The sequence below is a fragment of the Sus scrofa genome, chromosome 14, assembly GCF_054392235.1.
Source record: "Sus scrofa isolate SSC_HxYL_T2T_F1_AM1 chromosome 14, Sscrofa_HxYL_maternal_Yorkshire_Landrace_v2.0, whole genome shotgun sequence".
In the NCBI taxonomy this organism is placed as follows: domain Eukaryota; kingdom Metazoa; phylum Chordata; class Mammalia; order Artiodactyla; family Suidae; genus Sus; species Sus scrofa.
This window is the reverse complement of record NC_139396.1, coordinates 121,368,355-121,395,836: the sequence shown is the minus strand read 5'-3', so window position 1 is coordinate 121,395,836 and position 27,482 is coordinate 121,368,355. Positions and strand designations below refer to the sequence as shown.

The 27,482-nt window shown below is 40.5% G+C and overlaps 1 protein-coding gene across 14 annotated transcripts in view; it reads left to right on the top strand.

Annotated features, from left to right (window-relative positions):
• SGMS1 (sphingomyelin synthase 1) overlaps window positions 1-27,482 on the top strand; it is a 308,323-nt gene that overhangs the window by 259,888 nt on the left and 20,953 nt on the right. For 10 of the 14 annotated variants that reach the window (XR_014825457.1, XR_014825458.1, XR_014825459.1 and 7 more), the window contains 1 exon segment: window positions 10,477-11,324. The exons of 3 other annotated variants lie outside the window; for them this stretch is intronic. Coding sequence is in view for 8 of the 11 variants with exons in the window: in XM_013983509.3 (XP_013838963.2) it covers window positions 10,702-11,324 (623 nt within the window). In the remaining 3 variants the exon portion in view is untranslated. 14 annotated transcript variants of the gene reach the window in all.

The following is a 27,482-nucleotide window of genomic DNA, read 5'->3' as shown; positions in this document are numbered from 1 at the left end:
GTCACACCTGCCAGCTTTCCTTCATGGTAGATTATTTCCTCATATGATTTATACTTTTCAATTGCTCGTTCATCCTTAGCTGAGATTACTTTCTCCATGGGAAACCTGTGAGCACTTGCTTGTTGAAGAGTCTCTAAGGGGCTATTTTGCATTTACTTCTCTTTTTTTTTTTTAGGGCCAAACCTGTGGCATATGGAGGTTGCCAGGCTAGGGGTCCAATTGGAGCTGTAGCTGCCAGCCTATGCCACAGCCACAGCAACGTGGGATCCGAGCCACGTCTGCGACCTACACCACAGCTCACAGCAACACTGGATCCTTAACCCACTGAGCAAGGTCAGGGATCAAACCCAAAACGTCATTGTTCCTAGTCGGATTCATTAACCACTGAGCCACAATGGGAACTCCCTTCTCTTTTATATTTACATTAATTTCTTGGGGTTTCTTAAAAACAGAGGATAATAAAACATGGCCTCATCTTTCTCCTAAGCCATTGTCTTTTTTTCATAGCCCTCATTTACTTCTATGTTGGATTCAGAAGTATATGCAATCTTTTTAGTCCAGCTGAACAAGCAGTAAAGTGGAAGGGTTTTGACTCTTAGTTTTAAAAGGAATGGGGGAAAAGGAAAGGAATGGAGTGAGGTGTGGTGGAAATAAGAGCCTGTATTAGCCTTTTCCAAGTTTCTTGGGGTGGATGAGATCACCACTGTGCATCAGCTGGATGTGAAAGCCCATGGACTTTGGAAGCATTGATTATATCCTAACATTCTTCAGTGCAGCTGAAGTGCGTTTGTCCCAGGACTGCACATTAACTTGATGAATATTGTAAAAGAGCCCTGCTGATTTCAGACTTATAGAGACACTTCATCAGTTGAGTGGGAATAGATCTCTTCAGAGTTTTGGTAATTGGGTTCCAAGAATGAAAACCCAAGGGAAAACTATAGTGATTAGTTGTCATTAGAGTTATGTAGAGTTTTCCTGCTGTAATGACAGCAAGGCAGAGTTCTCAAATGGTCTTTGGCAGTACACTGTGTAAATGGATATTAAAGAAAATCTAGATGATATATGATAAAAGAGTTGCAATTCTGTTGGTTTGTTGTTTTCTCTCTGGAATGACGGGAAATATCTGAGACTGGAATTTCTTTATGCACTTAGATTCGCATTTCAGCTCTATCTTTGTTGATGGTTTGGTTCATATCCCAAGACCGTTATGTTTTAGGAATATGACAGTTTGGGAACTTAATTAATCACAGAGGGCAAAAGTTCCAATTAGTTAGAGAAATCTACAAGCCCGTTTCATATTTTTAAAGAGAGCGTATGTAGGAAGCATCTTTTTCTTTGTTTTTAATGGCTGCAACCACAACATATCAAAGTTCCCTGGGCCAGGGATTGAATCTGAGCCACAGCTGCCAGCCCATGTCACAGCTACAGCAACTCCGCATCCATTAACCCACTGCACCAGGCCAGGGTTCAAACCCTCACCTCCTCAGCAATCCGAGCTACTGCAGTTGGATTCTTAACCCACTGAGCCACAGTGGGAACTCTGGAAACATCTAATTTTAATTTTACAATGCAGCCTGCATGTTTAAAAATATAGAATATGCTTGAAAGAAAAACAACCTTTTTTCTTTTCTAACTACAAGTAATATGTCTTTATCAGAGAAATTAGAAACTACTGGGGGAAAAAGGAGAATGTTATTTCATAATTTTATCACTTAAATATAACAGTTCACAGTTGATATCCACCTTCTAGACATTTTTCCTATGGGTATTTGTGATACATGTGTTCACAAAAATGGTATCATTCTCTTTTATATGTATATAAACTTTAAAAAAAATATGTATCACAATATATGAAGAAATAGAGTCCAGTCTTTAGTGGAGGCTTAGTATTGTTGTGTCATGATGTATTTAATTCTCAATTTTAGGTTGTTTCTAATTTTTTCCATAATAGGTGATTCTTTGAAATTTCTGGTTACTGAATATTTACATTCCATCACAGAATGACCCAAATGGAGGCTCAGGCTGTGGGGAGTAGAATGAGCTAGTCTTGCTGGTGGTAGGCCTTTCCAAGGAATGGATGAAACAGTTTTGTATTTCATACTGTGAGAGAGAAACTGGACCATGATTTATAGTATACAGTTGACATGGCTGGTTTCTTGTCATTATGTCATATCCACTACTTTTGTCATCCAAAAATCATCTCTTTCCCTCTGGAACACTGAGGGCTGCAACATTGGAATGAGTCATTTTGGAGGAAGACACAAAAAAGTGAGGCTATCAGTTGTGTTAGTTGTAGGGCAACTGCTGAGAAAAAATGCATTTCAGATATCTCGAAATATAAGTATCATACATCGTTAAATAACCAAGGCATGGAGGAGACCAACAGATGTCCACATGAGCTTCTTCTGACAGCCCAAGTAGACCACGAGGCAAGTATGTTTACTTCAGCAAGACCTTTCTTTCTTATATATGAGCAAAATAGGCCAGCATATACTCAGTTCAAGGAGCTGTTTTATAAGGGGTGCTTTCATTTGCTAACCAGAATTTGACTATGGAATTGTGACCACGGCACATAATAGCAATTTAAAATAAACAATGATTTAGGATTTCCTGTCGTGGCACAGTAGAAAGGAATCCGACTAGGAACCACGAGGTCTCGGGTTCGATCCCTGGCCTTGCTGAGTGTGTTAAGGATCCCACATTGCCATGAACTGTGGTGTAGGTGGCAGACGCAGCTCGGATCTGGCGTTGCTGTGACTGTGGCATAGGCCAGCGTCTCCAGCTCTGGTTCGATCCCTAGCCTGGGAACCTCCATGTGCTGCAGGTGCGGCTCTAGAAAAGACCCAAAGAAAGAAAGAACGATTTAAAGGTTAAGGCATCAAAGGTAATCTAAAATTTCCTCAACAGGCGGGGGAGGGAGTGGGATGGACTGGGAATTGGGGATAATTAGATGTAAACTATTGCATTTGGAGTGGATAAGCAATAAGATCCTGCTGTATAGCACTGGGAACTATATCTAGTCACTTATGATGGAGCATGATAATGTGAGAAAAAGAATGTATATATGTATGTGTGACTGGATCACTTTGCTGTATAGTAGAAAATTGACTGAACACTGTAAACCAGTTATGGTGGAAAAAATAAAAATCATTTAAAAAAATAAAATTTCCTCAACAATACATTGAAATTAAGTGGATGTTATTCTAGCCATTTTTTCTTCTTCAAATAAATACAGTTGTATGAATTCTGCCTATTTAGTTTAATTATTGTTAAATAACGACAACAAAAAAAAATTACTGCTAGTTAGATTGGTTGAGAGGAAAGCATTCAGGAGCTCTCCAGATTGAGTCAGAGAAGAATTGAATTATGAGTATTTCAGTGGGCTGCATTGCCCTCGAAGATCCATAAGGTTATTATGGACTTTTATGGAAAGTTCTAGTAGATGTAAAGACCTTTATTTGAGTTTGAAGTATTTAGAAAAAGACAGTTTGTCTGTTTCATAATAAAAAAGTATCATTTCTTGATTTGCCCCCAGGTCACTTCCTTTTATAAAATCTGAGCTAAATACTACATGTTCACCGAATTTCAGTCTTGCATTAAATTGACTATATAAGGTAGTAGAATAAAATCATGTGTATACTCTAGGTTGCTTTTGTTTTTAGAGATTTGATACATGGAACAGAAAGTTTACTCTGTGCTTTTAAGACTCATTATGCATGCACTACTTCCTGCTTTCATTTGCCATTATCAGCATTTAGAAACATGTAGAACTTCCCTATAGTTTCTTCATAGATTTGCCAGCTAATTTGCCAGTTTAATCACAAGGTCCATCATGCCTTAAAAATAATCATAAAAATTCATTTCTTAACTTCTTGGCACTCATTTCAAAAGTTCGTTGAGGAGTTCCTGTCATGGCTCAATGGAAACAAATCTGACTAGTATCCATGAGGATGCAGGTTCAGTCGTCTGTGAGGATGCCTTGCTCAATGGGTTAAGGATCCGGCGTTGCTGTGAGCTATGGTGTAGGTCGAAGACTCAGCTTGGGCCCCGTGTTGCTGTGGCTGTGGTATAGGCCGGCAGCTACAGCTCGGATTTGACCCCTAACCTGGGAACCTCCATATGTTGCTGCAGGTGTGGCACTAAAAAAGGCAAAAAAAGAAAAAGTTCATTGAGTCTTCAAAGAAGAATAAATTACATTTGGTATAATAATTTTTTACATTTTAATGTATTGCTTTATGTTTTCCTAAGTGCTGTTAGGTATATGTAAATTCTAACTAATGGAAAAAGCAAATGGAATAAATTATTTCACTGTAGGAAACTGAGGTCCTGGGGTTGGAACACAAGTTAATGACAGAGCAAGCATTAGAACTCAGATTTCTTGAGCATTTGCTGAATGGATAGTCATATTGTGTGTTGTGTGGTATTTTCATTTTTGAAAACTTGTATTCCATGTACAATTCATATGGTAGCTTTTTTTTAGTACAACAATGTCTTATTTCTAGATAGTGCCAGATAACAAGTTAATAGATTCTTTTTGAGTAAGAATAAGCACATATTCATAATTGATTTATTTAGTGATTTTGTAGGTTAATGTTTTTTTCCTTATCATGATGGTCACTTTAACTTCTTTTTCTGTATTTTAGAGATCTGGATTTGATAATTATTTATAAAGAGTTTATGGTGTCTTGTGGTGTATTATCTAATGGATTTTCTAATATTAAAGCCTAAATATATATAGTTTAAGAATTGGAGCCAAATAGTATTCACAGATTTATTATTTATTTGGTTGAGGTCTAATTACAAAAAAAAAAAAAAAAAAAAAAAAAAAAACCCTGCGGAGTTTAGAATCTATAATGAATATATGCCTTTGTGCCTGCCCTTTGTCTTAGAAGACTGCATAAATTTTTAGAAGACTTTTTAGATTATCTTTCATATATGCTCAAATCTATGAGGCCATTGACTCTTCACAGTGGAAAAGTCCTGAAAAGCATCTCTGTCTAGGCCCAGGACTAACTCTGCTGTGTATGAAATTTTAGGCAAATCACAAATCTCCCTGGACTTTAGTTTACTTATATCTAAAAGTTCCAGATGAGCAAGAGTTCCAGCACCTTTTCCATCGCTCAAATTCTGTAGTGTTTAGAATAAAGAGTTTGTGTACAGACTTTATTCTTCTATTACATCTTCCCAGTTCTGAGAACTAAGTCTAATGATTTGAGCTCTATGTTATTTCTTAACATTCTCCCAGTAATGGATTCAGAGTGGCTTTTCTGAAGGGTGGCGGTAATAGTTGTTTTCTGAGCCCAGCCTAATGGTACAGTCTGCTGGGTCTAGATGTGAAAGCACTTTGCCTTTTCCTTCTCAGAAACACCACAGTATACCTTAAATTGAGTCTTTGGGTCCAAGGGGAAGGCACTGTCTCCTGTCTCCTACAGCGGGGCTCCAGGTTCTCTGAGTAAGTCCTCATCTTATAGCTGTGCCCAGTGGTTATTACTTCCGTAGGAATGAATTCTTCCCTCTACGAGCTTTCAGCATCAGCTGCAGGAAAACAGCACATATGCCTTTATTTTCAAGCTTCAAATCTCGCTGGAAAAATAAACGCTTCTTTTCTCATGATCTTTGGAAAGATGTTTTTATTCATGTGTGTCCGAATGATTTGGGCTTTAAAAAAATGCCATTTGGAAGTGGCAGCTTCATTAAATATTTATGAAATGCAACTGGGAGCCCTGTTGAGCATTAGAAAGGAAGCAGGACTTTATGAAAAGAACAAGACATATTTCTTGGAATAATTAATAGCTTTCATTCCTTTTACATGATTGGATGTAAAGATAGCCAAGGTAGTTGTTAATCCCATTTTCCAGAGGAAACTGAGCTTGGAGAGGTTAAAGGATTTTGTCAAGAAGGGAGGTAGCTAGGCTGGGTCTCAACCTCAGGCTCCCTGCCTCTCATAGTCAGTGCTCTCCCTACCATGTCATGCACACAAGACAGAATATATTTTGTGGTACATATATTAGTGATGTAAGAATCCAGAGAGGAAAGAAAAGATTGTGGAGTGACCAGGAAAGGCTTTGCAGAGAAGGATCTTAAAGACTACGAGAAGAATCTAGACTTGTTGAAGAGGATTAGATAGAATTTTCCAAGTTGTGGGGGAAGCATAGGGACTGAACAGCTTTGTTGTCCTAGTTAATTAATGGAAGCTACTGGTTTATCTTACCGTCTCTTTAAGAGTTCTATCAAAAACTGCCTCTTAAACTTGCTTTTACACCATCAGTGTTCCTTCATTTGGATAGAAGCTTGCAATACCAGTGTGTGTCTGTGGTGTATGTTTGTATATATGTGTATGTGAGGTGTGTATGTATATTGCGTGTGTGTGTGCATGTATGGTGTGTGTGTGTGTGTCATGGCCCTATATTGTTTCCTCCCATTTGATACTGTGTCTTAAGAGGCGACTCCCTGACCGTTTCCCCATCAGGGAGAAGTGAGATAATTCCTTGGCCTTGGTCTGGTTCTTATGGTTCTGAGGGGTTTAACCCTCCTGGTAGACTTCGTGGGTGGAGCAAGGGGAGGAACGAAGAACCCACAGGAAAGGCCCATGTTCATTTCATGAGGCCTGAACCTTCAGCTGAGAATTTAGAGTTCTTATGGCCATCTCAAGATGTTATGGGATCCATTGGCTCTTATCCTAATTCTGCTGAAGAGTATTTGCGGGGAGGCCTGGGGTTTGATGCCAAGGGATCCCCTTTCCTGCAGGACATTCTGCCAGGACTCCCATTTGGTGGATGTCTTCTTGTCCCTCTGGTTACTGTCAGCAATGATTGAAGCTGCTCTGCAGTGGTTTTTAGGTGGCCAGAGCTTTACTTTGGTTTCATATTTCTCTCTTAAGGGTGCCCATCTCATTCTCCCTGATCATTCAGATTGTTTTAAAGCAGTTTCCAATATCAATGGCATTTGCAGTTGGTTTACTTTTCATTATATCATCTACATGTTGCTAAGTTGCAAGGGCACTTCCTTAGATGTGAACTGGGCCCTGGGAAGGTGAGCTGTGTGGATGCTTAACTTTGTGTCACTTCCTCCGTCACTCATAGTCCCCTGGGACAGGCTAGACAAACACTGAAACTCTAGAGAATGCGGGGAAGGTGCCCAGCAGCGCAGATGCTCAGAAGAAAGAATGCCAGTTCTTTTGCACTGCCTGGAATAGCTTTTAAGCGCTACTCCCATTAGTTGGTTGTTAATTTGGTCTGGGAAATTGGGAATCTTTATTCCAGAGTCAGATTTTGGGGTTCAGGAGAGACATGTTTGGACTTGGAAGTCTGAAGACCTGAATTCAAGTATAAGACATGAGCCAGTACCTCCCAGTGTGTCCATCAGGAGTTAATAGTTACTGGGGAGGAAAAGAGGTAGAGAGCAGGGCAGCTTTGATGAAGTCAGTTGAAGAAATGCTGGTGGAGCTTCTTTACTGGAAGATTCCCTGGAGCTTCTAACATGCTAAGGTGAGCTGCTAACCCTAGAAAGATTACAGTATGGAGTTCCCATCGTGGCTCAGTGGTTAGTGAATCCGACAAGGAACCATGAGGTTGTGGGTTCGATCCCTCTCCTTGCTCAGTGGGTTGAGGATCTGGCATTGCTGTGAGCTCTGGTGTAGGTCACAGACGCAGCTTGGATCCCACATTGCTGTGGCTGTGGCATAGGCCAGCAGCTATAGCTCCAATTAGACCCCATATGCCGAGGGTGTGGCCCTAAAAAGACAAAAAGACAAGGGAAAAAAAAAAAAGATTACAGTATGCAGGTCCAAGGCTTATCTAGACTTTTTTTTTTTTTTTTTTTTTTTAAAGCATGGAGCATTTTATCAGATTATTATTCCACAAAACATGTTTAGGAAACACTATCATCACTGATTTCTGATTCTTAAACCTGCATATCTGTGCAAGTTTTTTTGGTAATTAACATGTCGTTCTTATTTTGAGAAAAAAAAGGTTAGCCCACTATTAGATGGTGTGCTTTCATCATGAGCTGTAGGGGACAGTAGTTATTGAATATGATAGAAAATATGAGAAAAAAAATCCTTTCTCTATTGAAGTATGATTGACATATAATGTATTTGTTTTGTATTCTACAACATAGTCTGATGTTTGAACACACTGCAGAGCTGATCACCACAGTAAGTCTAGTTGCCATCTGTCTCCAAGTAATTGACTCCTTCACCTGTTTTGCTTACCTCCAACCCTCTTCCCCTCTGATAGCTACCAATCTCTTCTCTGTATTTATGAGTTTTGTTTTATTTTGTTTGTTCATTTGTTTTTTAGAGTCCACATACAAGCAAAATCATATAGTATTTGTATGGATTTTTTGACTGACTTATCTCCTTTGGCATAATGCCCTCAAAGTCCATTCATGTTGTCACAAGTATTAAGTGTACACTGTTGGTGGGAATGTCCATTTGTGCAGCCACTATGAAAAACAGTGTGGAGAGTCTCAAAAAATTGAAGAGAACTGCCATGTGATCCAGCTATTGTGGGTATTTATCTGAAGAATGTGAAAACATTAATTCAAAAATATATATGCACCTCTGTGTTGACTGCTGTATTATTTACAGTACCCAAGATAGGAATTAACACATACCACATCTTCTTTATCCATTCATCCATGGATGGACACACACATATATACACATACAGACAACAATGGAATACTACTCAGCCTTAAAAAAATTGAAACGAGAACAAAAACAGACCCCTTTTTAGTGCTAGGTTGTGCACCATCAGCTTTCACAATATGATTTTTAAAGTAATGACAGAAACCTTGTGAAGGAGGTATTTGATTATGCCCATTTTTCAAATTGATAAGATGAAATTCAAGGAGTAGGCTATGAATGGAGATGCTGAGAGCAAAGTACGGTCTGTCTTTTGCCAAAGGCCATGTTTCATTAACCATGATGCTTTGTTATAGAACCAGGTCCTATATTTTTAACTTTTCTTGTTTTTTTTAATTTTATTTTAAATTATTATTACAAAAGTAATACATACTTATTAAAGAAAAATAGGTGGAGAGTTTCCTTGTGGCACAGCAGGTTAAGGATCTGGTGGTGTTGCTACTACAGCATGGGTTTGATCCCTGGCCTGTGAACTTCCACATGCTGCTGGTTGGGCCCCCAAAAAAGGGTGGGAGAAATGCCCCCAGGCCCATTATCAAGTGTAACTTCAATTAGTATGTGATACATTTCTTTCCCATTCTTTTATGCAATGTTATATTCATTAACCGTAGTTGTGGTTGAATATATATGTATAATATATATACATCATTTATACATATGTTTATCTTTACACATAAATAAATTTTTAAAATTTTGAGTCCTGCTTTTGATTCTCCCCTACAAATATGCATTTTGGTTATTGCCACATCACTGGTTAAATATTTTAATGACTAAATACTCTGAGCCAGGACTTCTGAAACTTGTAGTTCATTTAGGCAAGCTGCCGCTTGACTGTGGGCAAGTTCCTTGATTTTTCTGGAATTCAGGTTTCCTCGAGTATAATTGAGGGAGTTGGATTGGATCATTGGTTTTGAAACTGGTATTCCATGAACCTCTTGGAGGCTGGGAGTAAAGGTGTCATCAGAGCAGAGATGACCCTTCAAGGCATCTTTTTCAACCCAATCGTCTACATTGATCATGTGCTTTGGGGTCCAGGCACATTTGGGAAAAGGGACTTACTGATTTTTTCCCCCCCCTGAAAGTGTAGGGAGTTTCTGTTGTGGCAGAGAGGAAACAAACCCAACTAGTATCCATGAGGACATGGGTTCAATCCCTGGCCTCACTTGTTGGGTCAAGGATCCAGCATTGCTGTGAGCTGCAGTGTAGGTCACAGATGTGGCTTGGATCCCGTGTTGCTGTGTCTTTGGCATAGGCCAGCAGCTGTGGCTTCTATTCGACCCCTAGCCTGGGAACTTGCATATGCTGCAGGTGTGGCCATAAAAAGCAAAAAGAAAAAAGAAAAAGAAAGAAAAGAGTGTAAAATTGTTGGACTAGATGATCCTGAAGCTGAACATTTCTGAGATCCTCTTGTATGGTTTCTATTAACTTGTGTATGTGTTATATATTTTAAAACATTTATTTACCACTTAGAATGGTAGATTAATCAAATTTGCCATATTCTATCAGATCATCTCAGAACCATGTACTAAGCTCAGAAAGAATCACAGATTGGTACTGAGTACTGTCCAAAGCGCTATTGCATCATTTCTTAGCAAAGGCAGCATTGTAGAGGCTGTAAAGCATTTCCCCTTTGATCATCTCAGGTCCAATTTAAGGCTCCTTAGGGGAAGATTAACCAGGAGCTTAGCGGTCCCTTAAACTAATACATGTTTGAAATCTGTGGACCAATAACTGTTTTTCCATTTTTCTTTCGAATGGTTAGTTTCTGCATTTTGAGGAGATCGATTTGGATGTCCCAGTATCTTGACCTTTTTCTCTTGCCTCAACAGAAGGAAGAATCTTGTTCAAAAATGAGGTGAATTAACGCTTGGACCCTCAAGAACCTGGGACAGCTACATGAGCCTAAAAACCGTCCCGAGCATCTCACCACACAAGTCTGTCATGAGTCCTGACAGGATGAATGCACCACGGAGGGACAGTGTCCTGCCCTGTAGGAACAGTTACTGCTGACCTGCCGGGAGCAAGCGGGGGGCTGCGTGTTGTCCGCCAGTACAATGAAGGAAGTGGTTTATTGGTCACCCAAGAAGGTGGCAGACTGGCTGCTGGAGAATGCTATGCCAGAATACTGTGAACCACTGGAACATTTCACAGGCCGGGACTTGATCAACCTAACCCAAGAGGATTTCACAAAACCCCCCCTGTGCCGAGTCTCCTCCGACAACGGGCAGCGGCTCCTGGACATGATAGAGACCCTGAAAATGGAGCACCACATGGAAGCACACAAGAATGGTCACGCCAACGGGCACCTCAGCATTGGCACAGACGTCCCCGCCCCAGACGGCAGCTTCAGCATCAAAGTCAAACCCAATGGGATGCCAAATGGTTACAGGAAGGAGATGATAAAGATCCCCATGCCCGAACCGGAGCGCTCCCAGTACCCCATGGAGTGGGGCAAGACTTTCCTGGCCTTTCTTTATGCACTTTCCTGCTTTGTTCTCACCACAGTGATGATCTCGGTCGTCCATGAACGAGTACCTCCTAAGGAGGTGCAGCCTCCACTACCGGACACATTTTTTGACCATTTTAACCGGGTGCAGTGGGCCTTTTCTATTTGTGAAATTAACGGCATGATCCTTGTAGGACTCTGGTTAATTCAGTGGCTGCTCTTAAAATACAAGTAAGTAAAGTAAAAGCTCCCAGGGCCAACGACCGGGGGGCTTGCACTGCAGATGTTTAATACTCATTATTTGGAGTGAAGATTATCAAGCAGTAGCGATCAAAGCACATTTTTGTTTTAAAAAATGCCTATCCTGTTGAACCAACTCAGTCTCTGGCAGCGTTAAGAAAATACTGTGCTTGTTGCCCGTTTTGTACAAGATTCACACAGAATGATGAGTAGGGTTGTTAGAGTTAAGGATCTTCTATTTTCGCTTCAGAGGAATGAAAACCCTCAGATGTCTTCAGAGAGTACAGGCTACTGAGCCACAAAAAACTGCCCAGTCTTAGTGTGTACAAACCCAACGAAGCAATTGTTGACAGTTGGCCTATGGGCCATGAATGGCTGTAAAGCTTTTCCCACAGAGTCAGACATCTGGAACCAAAGCAATATCTATCTGAAGATGTTCCGCACATAGCTTTCAGAACAGCTAGTCCCGAGTAGCTTCGGCTATTGGGAGAATGACACCCACAGGGAACAGCTCTGAGTAGGTAGAATATGGATAAACCTGCATGGCTTTCCACCTGTATGTGTGGCACTTAAAGCAGTGTTCTATTCATGTTTCTTAGAATTTTAAATAGATACTTCCTTTTAGTTTCACATGGATCCCAAGTGGCTTTCATGTCCCAAGCCCTAAACTCAGTGCAGGTGAGCTGTTTGCCTGAGTTGCGTGTAGCAGATTAAACATTTACAGTGCCCTCCTCATTGGTGTCTGATTTTTCCATTAGGGGAACATCTTTATGGCTTCCGAGCATGTGAGTTGAAAACTGGTTTGCTAAAGAACTGAGTTTCTCTCTGGTGAACTGTGTTTCATGACCCATGGTATGATTGAATATTAAGGCAATCACCTTAAATCAAGAAAACAAAATGCAGACTGAGAGTTTATGTTGAACTTTATCTATTAGAAATGATGAGTTTTGCCTGGTATGTTTCATAAGGTCTGTAGTTTTGTTTTTTTTTTTCCTATAAGTGAAAATAAAAGCAATTCCTGACTCTTTGCCAGGAAAGGACTACCTTAACCTTGAATAAAGGAAGTTGTTTAAGTGGCCAGTTTTTCTTTGGGGGCTGCTTTGGCAGCCCTGGAGCTAAATGTGAAATAGAAACAATGGTCTGGGCTGCATTTGATGTGGTGGAAGTCTTTGTTTGTTTGTTTGCGTTAGTTTTAACAGGCTAAATAGATAAGAACAGACAATGCTATCAATTATGTTCTTCCGCCTGTCAAACTTCAGTTCTGCTTTTGACTTTTAAGCTTTTTTTTTTTCCCTCAAAGGCTCATTAGGAAAAAAAAAAAAAAAAGATGTCTATCCATTTTTCCTTTACAAAGGCAACATCAACCCAAACTAGGTTTCCTGGGGCTTTCCTGATTTTTGTTGTTTTGTCTATACAAGTTTGTTTTCTGGTTTCTATCAAAATTCTTCCTTGCAAGCGAATAATTTACTGCCCCAGAATATAACATTATATACTTGTGCACTGCATGTACATGTCCAAACCTTTCACAGAAGTGTGACTTTTGAATAATTTTATCCCTGTTCTAAGATGCATCTTAACCATAGGGATAACTTCCTCAGAAGATTTTTCCTCAAATCTCTTTCTCTTAAGCTTTCTAATTTCGTGTTTCACCTGTTTTTAGTGCTAATACTGCTGTCATTTATATATTTAAATCGTTCCACAGCCACGCAGCAGTTGATTCACGCCTCGGGCAGAACTAACCCAGGGTTGGAATGCAGACTGTCTGGGCTCCCGCCCCAGCTGCACCCTTAACATGCCGGGTGGTGTGGATGAACCTCCAGATCTCAGGAGCCTTGTTTTTCTCTCAGATAAAATAAAGGTTTCTCAGTCTAGTCATTCTATCCTTCTGCACAACTATGCTTTATTTGATTCTAACATATTGAATAGGCCAGTTATGTTTGAGTATTATTGGCTGCAGAGCATTTTTCATCCAGAGTACATCTAACTAAGGATTCTTTAAAGTCCTAGCTCTGGTTTCTGCGTCATCAGGATAATTTAACTGTTGTCATGGTAACCCTAAGCGTCCCCATCCCTGTCCTGCTCTTGGGGCACATGCCTGGCTTTCTGTCTCCCTCCCAGAGACTCCTCTTCAGTGTATGTGGTACCCAGACAAGGAAGAGGTAGAAAGATCAGGATTGACACACCAAGCAACGTGTATTAATGAGCTGCCTTTCTCCAGCCTTAGTAAAGAAGGATAAACTGTTTTGTAGTTAGACCCCTTGTTTCTAGTTATTCGACTGTTGCAGTATAGCAGTTTTATTATTCAGCATGTGGGAAAAATGGATCCTTCTGGTGGTATGGAATGTTCTGTTTATAAGCGATAACCAGAGAGTTCCCGTTCTAGCTCAGCGGAAACAAACTTGACTAGTATCCATGAGGATGTAGGTTCGATCCCTGGCCTCACTCAGTGTGTTAAAGATCCAGTGTTGCCATGAGCTGTGATGTAGGTCACAGACACACAGCTCGGATCTGGCATTGCTGTGGCTGTGGTGTAGGCCGGCAGCTCTAGCTCTGATTAGACCCCCAGCCTGGGAACCTTCAAATGCCACCAGTGCGGCCCCAAAAGATAAATAAATAAATACGATAACCCCTCGCTTTTTTTGTCCTGCTGCTTTTGACCCCTCCCCTCAGCCTCTACCAGGAAGTCTACTGCACAACTCCACGAATGTACACAACTTCTAGGAGGTAAACCTCTTTTGTCAGTAATTTCTAAAGGGGCTTTTGATTTTACTTTGATTTTGAGAGTCTTGGGGCCTTAAAAAGTTAGCCTTTTCTGGAGTTTTCTCGTGGTACAGCAGATTAAGGGTTCGGTGTTGTCACTGCAGTGGCTTGCATCACTGCTGTGGCACGGGGTTCAACCCCTGGCCTAGGACTAGGAACTTCCATGTGTCGTGGGTGTGCAGCCAAAAAAAATTTTCCAAAAAATCAGCCTATTCCTTCTTGCTTCTTTATCTTCTGCTTTTTAGAGAAGAATCAGAGGCTGAAACTATAGAGGATGACTTATTGAGAAATGAGATCTCTGGAATTTGAGCAACATCTCCCAACAACAAACTCTTCAGCCAGACGTTTGAGGTGCTAGAAAAGCTTGATGCTGAATTTGTGACTTTGTGACGTTTGGTTCTATCCCTATGTTGTATACAAGTTGTTCTTTACTGTTAAACATAAGCTTGAGGTTTTTTATATTTAAAAAGTTTTTTTGCCTCCTTTCCTTTTTAACCTCTGCCCCTCAAGTCTGTATGTATATATGCTTATATATACACATGTCCACGTGAGAGTCCCATGCCGTTGTGAAGTGGAAAGCAACAATAATGCCTGTCCTTGAGAACTTTTTTGATTTTTAAAATTGTAAATAATGTTGTCTCCCCATTTAGAATTGGACTTTCAAGCCACTGACTAGGAAAAATTCCTGGGAAATCTCTGCATTTGTGTCAGACTTCACTGCAAAACAGGTATCCCTTGTTTTAAGAAAGCATGATAAAGCCTATGTTAAACTGACAGCGTTGGTAAGGACGTGCCATGCAGACTAAGTTGTGGCTAACCTAGTGGCACCTACGTGTGAAACGTGTGGCTCAGCACCATTAGGACACCGTGAATGCCCACCAGGAAGAAGGCCATGAGCAGGATGGCAGAATTTCCAAGTCGAGGATTTTCTAGTTGCCAGGGAGATCACCATGACTTAGTGTGACTATAGGTACCTCACACTCAGTTTGTGTAAAACCAGACTTACCGTCTTTTTCTTTCAACTTCTTTCTCCTGTCTGGGCAGTAGTATTTCCTAGAAAGCTAGAACTTCTCAGTTCCTTCCCTACAAATAGTCACTAAGTTCTGTCAGTTGTTATTTTAGGTTCGTTACCTCTCTCCATTCCTCCTTAGTGATGTGTAGCGGGCGCTCACCTGGAGGCCTAGTTCCTTAGTGTAAAGCCCAAGGTCCTTCATGATCCAGACGCAGGCTGTCGGAACTCATCTCTAGCTACTCTCCTCCAGGGCTTCCCTCCAGCACTCCAAGGTCCTATCACATTCCATTCTGTTCATTGTCTATGTGTCTCCTTCACTGCTAGCCTCCCCCCCCCCCTTTTTTTTTTCTTTAAATGTGGAATCCCAGTTCCCAGACCAGAGATTGAACCCAGGCCACAGTGGTGAAAGCACTGTGCCTCCTAACTACTCAACCACCAGGGAACTCCCCCTTTACCACTAGACTTTAAATTCCCCCAGGGAAAAGACTAGATCGCATCTGTCATTCATCTTTATATTTCCACTGCTGGCTATTGCATCTGACACCTAGAAAATGCTCCTTTGAAATTCACTCATTCATTTAATTTGTATTTACTGAGAACCTAGCATGTGCCAGGCACTGTAGTAGACCCTGGGGTTGCTGCATTGAGCAGAGGCCCTTAGTCCTCTTACAGAGCTTATATTCTGGCTGGGGTGAAACAGACTGTGAACAAATGAATATGTCATACCAGCTAGTGATGAGAGAAATGGAGAAAAATAGAGCAGTATGAAGGGTTAGAGAGGGTTGGGGATAGTGGACAGGGAGTGGTATTTTTTGATCAAGTGATTAGAAAGGCCTCTAATGAGGTGACCGATGAGCAGCAGACATCTGAATACCATATAGGTGTTTGGGGGCAAGAAGAGTCCAGAGAAGAGACACAGCACAGGTGCAAAGTCATTGAGGTTTATTTGAGGAACATCCTGTGGGACAAAGTGGGGACACAGGGTCAGGGAGGTGTGGACAGCACCATGGGCCATGGAGAAAAAGAGTCAGAATTTTTGTTCCAAGTGTGGTGATAAGTCGTTAGAGGAGAGTGATGTGGACGGATGTGTATTTTAAAAGAATCTCTGGCTGCAATATAAAGAGTGGGGAAACGAGACTGGCAGCAGGCAGTAGGTTAGGACACCATTGCAGATGGTCTGGGGGGAGATGATCACAGCTTAGACTCACTTACTTTTGGCCAGTGAATGTATTTTGTGCTGGAGCAGTGGGAAGGGATGAACTCTAGAAGTGCTGAATTCTAGAAGCCATGGCTTCTATTACATTTAGAACTCTTTTCTTATAGTCACTGGGCGAGCTTCTCAGTATCTCATACAAGTTTTTTGGGGTCTCTCTGTGAATCTCTGAATTTAGTTATTTTTTTTTGTTTTGCTTTTTAGGGTCACACCCATGGCGTATGAAGATCCCAGGTTAGGGGTCAAATCGGAGCTACAGCTGCCAGCCACAGCCAGAGCCACAGCAACTCGGAACCTGAGCCACGTCTGCAACCTACATCACAGTTCAAGGCAACGCCAGGTCCTTAACCCACTGAGTAAGGCCAGGGATCGAACCCACAACCTCGTGGATCCAGTCAGGTTCGTTACCACTGCGCCACAGCAGGAACTCCAGCATCTCTGAATTTTATGTGGAATTCGATGAGGAATGAATTCTGAGAGAGAATAAGATAGCATTCACTGATTTGGGAGCTCTCATGACTTTGCTTGAATGTATTTTATTTCAGAGCAAAGTCAGGTGACATGTTTGTCCTGGCGTTTGTTTTGTATCAGAGCTGCTTTTGGATCAGATATTTGCCTAATCAGTTGCGGGGTGTGAGTGGGTGGTATAAGAATGAGCTAAATATTGCAGGTTATATTGGTCCATTGTTGATGAAAAGATGTGAAGAGGTAAAAAGGAGACATTGAATAGTTGGGATGTGGGGTTGAGTTGAAAGAGCTTAGGGGTTGAGGCATTTGGGGCATGGGGTAGACCTTTCTGGCATAAACAGTTTTATAGCGTTATAGGGAGAGTGGTAGTGTGGCCAAGTGGTTTTTTTTGAAAGTCGATCTCACACCAAAAGGGAAGGAACTAGAGAAGGAAACAGTGTTGGCAGACTCTGCTTAAGACTCTCCATCTCTATGCAGAACCGCTTCTAGAGGCCTCGTTGATCCCACGTGAAGGAACAGATATAGTTTTCCAGTGTGGCTTTCCTGGGATTACACTCTAGGAGTACTTCAGTAGATTTTTAGAACAATTGGCTGCAGTGTGTGGTTTTTTTTGTTTTTTTTTGTTTTCTTTAGCTGTGCTTTCGGCATGTGGAAGTTCCCAGGGCCAGGGAACCCACACCACTGAAGCACCCTGAGCCACTGCATTGACAATAATGGATCCTTAACCCACCACATCACAAGGGAACTCCACAGTGTGTTTTTATGGTCAGAGACCACTTCGGGAAAAACTTATTTTGTATTTTGTCTTTTGATAAATGCCCTGGGTTCAAAGGGCTTATTTGTTAGGAGGGTTCCTGCTAACATAAGAAAGTTTATCGCATTTGCCTTTCTCTGTGAATGGAATCCAGTTTCCAAGGACGTGTCCTGGTGCTGATTGGCAGCCACTGCTCTCAGATGCTAATTTGATTTTTTTTTTTTTTAATATTTGTTTTTGTTTTGGTTTGTGTCTTACTCAACAGACTAGACTTTCTATTCACATTTCTCTTTCATTTTACCCCAGCTTAATTTCATCAGCATTTCTTTTCACATTAAGTTGATTGGATCAAAGTACTTATCTCTTTCCTCTCTAATCTCCACAGTTATTGTCAACAATTTTGCAATTGCTTTTCAGTCTCTGATGATTTTGATTAGGTGAAATTCTTAAAAGCTATTGAGGTAAATCATTTGATATGAAGCAGGTCCCTCTAGGTTCCTATCCAATAGAATTTATTTTCCAAGTTCCAGAAGAGCGCCCCCCCCTTTTTTTTCTTTTTTCTTTTTTCTTTTTAGTGCTGTCCCCGCTGCTTATGGAGGTTCCCAGTCGAGGGGTCAAACTGGAGCTGCAGCTGCCGGCCTTTGCCACAGCCACAGTAACACAGCATCCAAGCCGTGTCTGTGACCTACACCACAGTTCATGGCAGCAACAGATCCCCAACCCACTGATCGAGGTCAGGGACCGAACCTTCACCCTCATCAGATTCATTTCTACTGTGCCACAATGGGAACCCCAAGAGTCTTTTTTTAAGGCTGGTTTCACTTTATTAGAAATTGACCGGGGAGTTCCCGTCGTGGCACAGTGGTTAACGAATCCGACTAGGAACCATGAAGTTGCGGGTTCGGTCCCTGCCCTTGCTCAGTGGGTTAACGATCCCGTGTTGCCATGAGCTGTGGTGTAGGTTGCAGACTCGGCTCGGATCCCGCGTTGCTGTGGCTCTGGTGTAGGCCGGGGGCTACAGCTCTGATTAGACCCCTAGCCTGGGAACCTCCATATGCCGCGGGAGCAGCCCAAGAAATGGCAAAAAGACAAAAAAAAAAAAAAAGAAAGAAAGAAAGAAATTGACCGTACACTGTGGACCACGAGGCTAGTGGCACTTCAGGGCGTATTTACATTTAGTAATTTATCACGAATTATTGAAGGTTGGTGCTAGGGATGCAGCAATAAGCAAAACTATATAGAGGTTATCTTCTGGGGAGTTTTTGTTCTCCCAGTAACATCTCAGTTTTTTTAAATGTGTGTTGTCCAAACTCTATCCTTGTATAAAACTCGTGAGGATAGAAATTCATGTTATTGCAGCTTTAGGGGAGCATCTAGCCCTTTGTTTAATTGGCTGGTAAACTGTCATATTCCTCTCCAGCCATAAAACAAGATGAAAGCTCGGGACCATCCTTTCCCCTCCTTCTCTACATGTTGCTGCATCTATTATATACTTTCTCAGTCTGTTATCTTCTCTTCCTTTTCATCCATTTTGTCAAAAATCAGTATCGCCCTGTTCAAATGGCAGATTCCAAACATTTGAGTAACTAGAATTTTTTACATACATCGAATCAACTCTTAAGCAGTGTTTATTCTCTTGTCTCAGTAAAAATAATTGAGAAGATAACATCAGAGAAATTGATGGCTTGCCCACGGTTCCACACAGGATATTTCAGTATAAATCCAGTCTAGAGATGTCCTGGTATAGTAGGCACCTGTCCTCTGGAAATTTATTTTCTTAGCAGATAGTGCAGCACAGATTCAATGCTAGCAGCATAGATAGAATGAAAACAGATCAGTTCATTATTGGATAATAAGGTTTATGAGTCAAACACCATCCAAGAGATATTCATACTCGCCCCGAGACAGAGCTGCCAAACCTGAAAGCTCTTCTGTCTTGCTGTTCCACCGTAGTTTGCAGAAAGTCCTGCTGACTGCTATCCTATAGCGTCCTGTGTGTGGCATGGGCCCTACTCATCACGAGGCTGGGAAGTCTCCTTTGCCACCAAGTGCAGCCACCCTTCTCCACTGAAGACTGCCGGAGTGACCAACTTTAGACTTTGCCTCACTGTTTCTAGCGAGTTTTCTCCCCTTCATTCTGACACCTTTGTCCATCTTGGCTACAGAACCTGGGCTGAGATCCTGTTTTCTTTCCTGGGGCACCTCACTGTCCAGTACCTTCCCGTGTAATCCAGACCTAGGCTTTTGCAGGCCTCTGCTTCACCTTCTTCCACTGGGGATGTGTTTGGAGTGGGGGAGAACAGTCACTCTAGGCACTAGGTGATGGGTTCCCCTTTCCACTGTCCCTCCCTTCTCATTCTCACGTTCATTAACAAATGGTCTTATCTGCTTTCACCTTTCCTAACTTTTACCAGTTTAGGTCCTAACCCATAGGAATTGTAGGGAAACTAAATTCAGTGGTTCTAGCAACTTAGGTTTTAAGTTAACATAAATATTACAAGAAGCTTTTTTAACTGATAAAAGGGGGATAGCAAAGGATAAACAATAAATTAGTTTTTGAATTAATGTTTATTTATGACACTAAAGAAAGCCAAGTAGTAGATTAGATTAGAAGATAAACCAAAAGAAAAAAAATGTTACTTATCATGTTGCCTTAGATAAATAATGCTAACATCTGGTTTCATATTCCTTTTTAATATTTTTCTGTATGCATATATATATATGTAATCTACACATGTGTATTTTTAGGTAGTATTATATTTGCTTTATATTTTACAGCATGACCAGGAATCATCTCTTTCCCTCTTGCCTTGAAAAAACATCCGGGATGTCTGTCTAATTGTTCATGATCTTGTTTAGAAGTCACCAAATCCATCCCCTGCCCAAGCCTGTCCCTATCATGGCAATGGCAGTTAAACATTCAGTTATACTGTAAACCTCACTAGTTTAAGATCATCTTAACCCTATAAGCCACCTACTAGCTGGGGTGGGTTGGGTCAAATTACTGAACTACTTGTAGTAGCATTGTGTCCTCACCTACAAAACAGGAATGATAAGCTAGTGTCTACTTCCACCTGAAACCATCTCTCTGTTGGAAAGAAAGTGTTACTTTTAAGGGTGGTCCATTAGCTTAAGAGCAAGCATTAATTGTTGAGTTACACTGGGTGTGACTGAATAAGGCCTTAAGAATAGGGTTCAAGGTGGGTAAGTTTTGATGAAGGGAAGGAACGAGGAAAGATCTGGGCATACGTGCATGTATTTACATTATATATACATACACATATACATATTATATGTACTCACACATGTGTATGCACATATACTGTTTTTGTTAATAGCCTAAAATACTAATGAGAAATGTAACAGCTCTTGCTTGGTACATATGTATATATGGAGGATACTGGATTTTAATTCTTCCTAACTCTCTCAAGTAGATCATATTGATGTTGTCTTTCACATCTTATAGGGTAACATTTTTTTCTATACCTTATGTTACAATCTGTATTTAACTCAGAGAATATATTTTTTTAAGTGGCTTGAGTGGGAACAGTTGTATAATGTGGTCTCTTCTTTGCAAATTCCGTAAACCGGTATGGATCGATTCCTGAACTTTTATTATTTTATTTTTTTGTTATTTTACTAATCAACCACTATTTTGTTATTTTAGTAATCAACATTGCATTGTATTACAGACCTTAGAAAAAATATGTAAGCTACTTTTTTTTTTTTCCTTTTAACTTGACAATTTCATTAGTGAAAAGAGCAGCTAATTGAATGTCTTGGAGACCTGAATTTTGCTGTGGCTCTCTCATTGACTGACTCCCTGGCCGTGGGCTCGTACTTAAACTCTTTATATCTAAATTCTTCCTTCTGTAAAGTGGGATAATAATATATGCTAAACAGGAACATAGTTAAAATAATTAATATCAAAGATGCAAAATCTCTCTGAGTTGGGTTTTTATTAAAGGCAAAGTGGCACTGTGCACGTACAGGCACAATTCTGGGCTGGTGCCTGGGTCTTTCTCATCCTCCTATCTGGACACCCAGGACGTACTGAAGGGGTTATTGCTTTCCCAGGAGAACATATGTTTTTACTTTTGTGTTTTATTCTACAGCATTTATTCTTTTGTGTTTGTTTTACAAATCTTTCCTATAGATTTTCCTTCTTAAAGCACTGAATTAAGCCCTGGGTTTTCATGATCTGCCACCTGGAGCAACTGAGACTCCTGTGATGAGCAGAAAGCCCATACAGGGCACTAAGGAGACAGGGGAGACAAGGGAGAAGGATGGCAGAACTCAAGTCCCAACTGGATGAAGGCAGCCATCTCAGCAAATGTTGTCAGTTAAATTGTAAGTGTAGAAAGGATGTAGAGTGGAGGATTGGTGAGCATCAGAGGAGTTTAACAAGTGAAAGAGTTTAAAGGAGAAACGTATATGGAAAGAAGCAGGAAAGACCCTCAGAGGGAGTAGGGAGGTGCAGCTCTCAAGCAGAGAACCTCATGACATCACCCACATCCTAAGTACCGTCCTGAGTTTCATGGGGACTAAAAGAGAAGTAAGGCATACCTTTGTTGCAGAGCTTCCTCTAATAGAAGGAATAACCCTAACATTACCCAACCTGTGGGTAATGTTGATGCCAATCTCACTATTAGAAATACTGTAAAATAGATGCAAAGTTCAGTGATTTGGAGGATGAAGTGGCTCTGTCCAGTTGGAACATCTGGAAGGCTTTGTGCAGAGGTGGCATTCGAGGTGGACAGATAGGATTATAGCAGGCAGAATAACAGAAGAAGCCAAGTAAAGAGATTTGCTGGTGAAAGCAAGAAATTAGGGGATTAGGGAACAGTGAATGGCTCCTTTTGCCCAGCGCAGTGGATTTCCTGTCTGCAAGATGAAACAGATAATGTAGCTTGGGGTCCTGTGGGGGGGAGCTTGGAATTTGAACCTCCGTAGGTAGTGATGAGCAGTTGTCATAATCCAGTGGATCCCAGGGCCAGTAGCAAGGAATTAAAGGGAGGACACCGATTTAAGAAACTCTGTGGAGTTAGCTTCAGCAGAATGTGGGAGTGGGATTAAGAGGCTATGAGCAAAGTAAAATAGAAAATAGCACTGGGAGTTCCCGTCGTGGCGCAGTGGTTAACGAATCCGACTAGGAACCATGAGGTTGTGGGTTCGATCCCTGGCCTTGCTCAGTGGGTTAACAATCCGGTGTTGCCGTGAGCTGTGGTGTAGGTTGCAGACGCGGCTCAGATCCTGCGTTGCTTTGGCTCTGGCGTAGGCTGGCGGCTACAGCTCTGATTAGACCCCTAGCCTGGGAACCTCCATGTGCCTTGGGAGCGGCCCAAGAAATGGCAAAAAGACAAAAAAAAAAAAAAAGAAAAGAAAAGAAAAGAAAATAGCACTGGGAAGCTTCTTCAGAGTAGGTGGTGTGTAAGAGCTTTGAATGACAGGCAGGGTTCCAGGCGTCCAGGCAGAGGGAGTGGCTGGTACAGAGGTCCTACCTAAAGCGGAAGGGACTTGGTGTGATGCGTTCAAGGGCACTGAGGGCTTTGGACTGAAGCTAGAATTGAGGAATGATGGGGAGAACAGTGGGAGGCGAGGTTGGAGAGAGTCAGGCCAGGTCGTCCAGGGCCTCGAGGGCTTGGTAAAGGACTTGGATTTTATGCAAAGTAGTTGCTATTGGATGGTTTTAAAGGACATACTCTGTTTAACTGTTATAAAGTTGATTCTGCCTACTCTATGTAGAAGGGGTCTTACAGAGGCATGAATGGAATTAGGAGAGTAGGTTGAAGGTCATTGTGGAAGTTCATGCATGAATGACAGAATGTTGAGAAGTGGATAACATTTCAGAAAAACTGGTCAAACATTGGGGGAATGTAAGCAAATCTAACTGGGCGTAGACTGTGTGAACAGTAATGAAAAGTAGATGATTTACTATTGGATATCTACGAAGATTTTTTTTTCAGTATTTTAATAATTAACATAATTATGATTATTATCAAAATAATGATATTATTTTGTAGAATAGTGTCAGTATGACATAATACACTGCATAAAAAATCTGAGTTAAGGAGTTCTCGTCTTGGCGAAGCAGAAACGAATCAGTCTAGGAACCATGAGGTTGTGGGTTTGATCCCTGGCCTCGCTCAGTGGGTTTAAGGACCTGGCATGTAGGTCACAGACTTGGCTCAGATCTGACGTTGCTGTGGCTGTGGTGTAGGCCAGCTGCTACAGCTCCAATTAGACCCCTAGCCTGGGAACCTCCATATGCCATGGATGCGGCCCTAGAAAAGCAAAAAAAAAAAAAAAAAAAAAAAAAAATCTGAGTTAAGTGGATTTTGAAATAGAGCTTAAATGTGAAGATGTTGCCTCATCTATTGGTACACTGCAGCACAGTCTCAAAATAAAATTGGGATTTCTTACACAGTTTAAAGCCATTGCCTAAATCTTTTTGTCTTGTGTAATATATTTATATTTCAGCTTCAACTCTCTGAACCACAATTTCCTCATCTGTAAAATAAGGATCATTGTAGTCTTGCACTGCAGGTTGTTTTAAGAACTAAATAGCACGAAGTTTGGCCTGGAGGAGAAATTTGGCAAAATCTTAGCTGTTAATAACAGCCTGGGGAAATGCCTTGGTAATGAGCAATTCTCTGATTCATAAGAAAGATATCCTCTTGCTGGTGAGGAAGCCAATTTCTAGGAAAGTTGATTGGGATGATCCATATCAAGTGAGGCTTTGTTAAAGGTACAGCCAGCATCCATGTGCCAGATGAGCTATACACCTTGTCCCCAGGGCACATTAGTGGAATGTCCGAGCAGGTACCTGAACTGGGCGTAGGCCTCCGTGGCTGCTCCAAAGATATGGGCCTCCCTGCTCCGGGTCCAGATGTATGTGCGCTCTCTCCTGTTTATTGCCTCCTACTTTGGGCTGTCGATTAGTTCCAATGCTCTGTCTCAGGACCTGTTTGTTTCTGAAAGCCAATAGCTTCCCTCAAGAGCTGGCAGAGCAGGTCTGAGCACTGAAAGAATTGTGTGTCTTCTGGCTCTGGCTCAGTTGAAAGAGATAGCTTGTGGGAAACGAAAGAACTTTCCAGTATTTTAATTTTACTTTCCAATATATTCATTTCCTTCATGGGTTTTCTTTTGGAATTTCAGACCAATGTATCATACTCCAAAAACAATGTAGTAGTGCTGTTTTCGGTCTATTTTGGGTAGTAATTAATCAAGTTCTGGGTACTTTTTCCTCTTTTAAGTAGGAATATTAAAAAGTTTAATAAAGTTACCCATTCTGGACATAAGATACTATTCTAACAAGTCTTAATAATTATCTATAAAATATTAACACTTTTATTCATATTTCCTTATCATCAAATTTAACAATTAATGTTATTCGTTTCTGTCAGAGAAAGAAGTAAGGAGCCTATTACTCAAATACTTGGGGGAGGAATAGATAACTGGGACCCAGTACAGGTGTCTGTGAGGTCATTGCAAAGTGTGAGCAGATGGGAACCAGACTTCTTTCCAACATGGAAAGAGGGATGGATCCCCTTTGAGAGCAACCCCACTGGAGTTTTGAGAATCATAATGTGCATCTTGTTCTTGGCATTTGCCAAATCTCTGGAAATACCTCATTAAGATTTCTTTTGTGGCTTTTTTGTTACCTTGTTACAATTTAACTACTTTAAACCTCTTTTTTTTTTTTTTTTTTAGCACATCTTGAACTTTTAAACTTAAGCAGGAAAGAATTCTAAGGTGTAAAATTCTTTAAGGAAATACATATCTTAATAGCATACAATTTTTGGAAACACTTTTATATCCTGCTTTTTAAAGTTTATGGTAGGAGATTCTTGTATAATATTATACATTGAAGATGCTCTAAGCTTAATTTCAAAAAGATTAAGTAAATGCCAAAAATCAGAAAATTCTTACTAACAGCCACTTCCAAGTTGTCACCATGTTAATATTGATGAAGTCACATGGATAAAGTCATTTGACTTTTTCACTTCAAGTCAAAAAGTAAATATGACTGAATTTTTAATGTTTGTTACTTTTAAAGTAGTTTTCATAAAAGAATTTGTCTTTTCTCAGCCTTTATCATTTTTCATATACCTCATGCTTAGATAATCCTAAATCCTTTCACTCATATGTGACTCAAGTTTGAGATACGGAAATAGTCACTGGTATTTGTGTGCGTGTATCTTTTGTACACCATAAAACCATCAGGCAAAGTGATTTTAAGATAGCAATCTTTACCCAACTGGAGTGACAGCAATCAATTTGTTTGTTTCTCTTTCTCTAAAGAGATGAACAGATCTAGATAGACTTAACAGTTTTCTGTCTTAGATGTTTCTTATAGTTCATGTAAAATTGCAAGTACTTTCTATTTGAACAGGATGGCCAGAGAGGGCATTTTCTTTTTAAGAACAATGATCATTGTACCTTACAGTGTAAAATTCAGTTTGGTATTTCAGGTATTCTTGGTTAAGACATTTATAAGTCTAGTAATATTCTCTAGCACTGTCTCTTTCTATATTGTTTAATTATACTGTGCTTTTCATCATACTTGAAATTAGAGGCACATACCTTTATAAAAGACAGCTTTATGCTGGATGAATTCTTGTCCGTGGAGGTGGCAAGCACAGCTTCAATAAGAGAACATAAGACATTCTCTATGGTAAACAATTCTGACCCAGTTTCTAAATCTGGGTAAAGAGGCAAAACACCCAAACTCTACCCATACAACCTAAGTCACTTACGTGAGAACTGAATAGTTGTGAATGAAATACTAATATAGTTACATGTGTTATTTTTTAAATTAAATTTGAACTATACAAATGACATATCACCCCACTCCTCTTGTTAAAACAAAAAAATACAAATGATACAAATTCACTAGGATGTCTAGCCTGCATAAAAATAGAGCTACACTCTGCAATTATAGAGTGACAGAATGTTCAGTATCCTCAGTGGAAAACCTTTTCATTGTTCTGGAGACTTTTTGTTTATTTAAGTCAGGCTACCCTGGGCCAAGGAAAAATTCCTCAAGGTTGAGAAAGACGAGACCCACAGGACTGTGATTCTGGCCTGTGGTAGAACAGCATAGAACAGGTAGAGAGGGAAGGAACGTTCTTGTCCAAGGATACAGTTAATCTAATTAAAGCCAAATCTGTGTGAAACTTGATATTAGGAGAAGTTATCAAACTCACTATACACATCCACACGTATGTATGAAATAATTTCATTAGAAGCACTAGTAAATTTGAAATGGAAAAGATATCTCTAATTCTTGCTTATTTTGGTTTTCATCCACATAATCTTATATTTGCTGACTACCATTGTGCACGGATGGCAGGAATTTTCCATCCATTACTTCTAATGTTATTATCCCTGGTTTACAGATTAGGAAACAGACTCAGAGATGTCAATAGCCTATCCCAAGGGCACACAGTAAGGGTGGCAGTGGAGGGGGGCGGTTGGACACAGTCTTGCAGACAGGCTCTTTTCTGGGCATCATGCTCTTTTAGGGATCAGTCGGGAGAATCAGTTTCTGGGATATGCAGGTACAGTTGTTTAATGTCTTTGACTCATTAAATGTCTGAAAAGTTTTAAATTCTCATTTTAATGTCACTGTAATTTTCTGAACATCTTTTATGACAGAAAAGACACTCTGAATGTTTAACCACAAGTACTGAGTTGCCCTCCTCAGAATAGGCCCCACTTGCACATCAGTTGAATGTCAACTGGTATTTAAGATCTCATGAAGCCTAATTAATAGCAATATAGAGTGTTTTAATCTCCTTTGGCCTTAAAGATAATATTAAACACACACAAACACACACACAACATCAATTCTCAAAATCTTCACCTTAACCTGCTATTAGCTATAGTTACAACATTCTGATTTCAAACTCTCAAGTAATTTGGGGGTTGGTTTATATT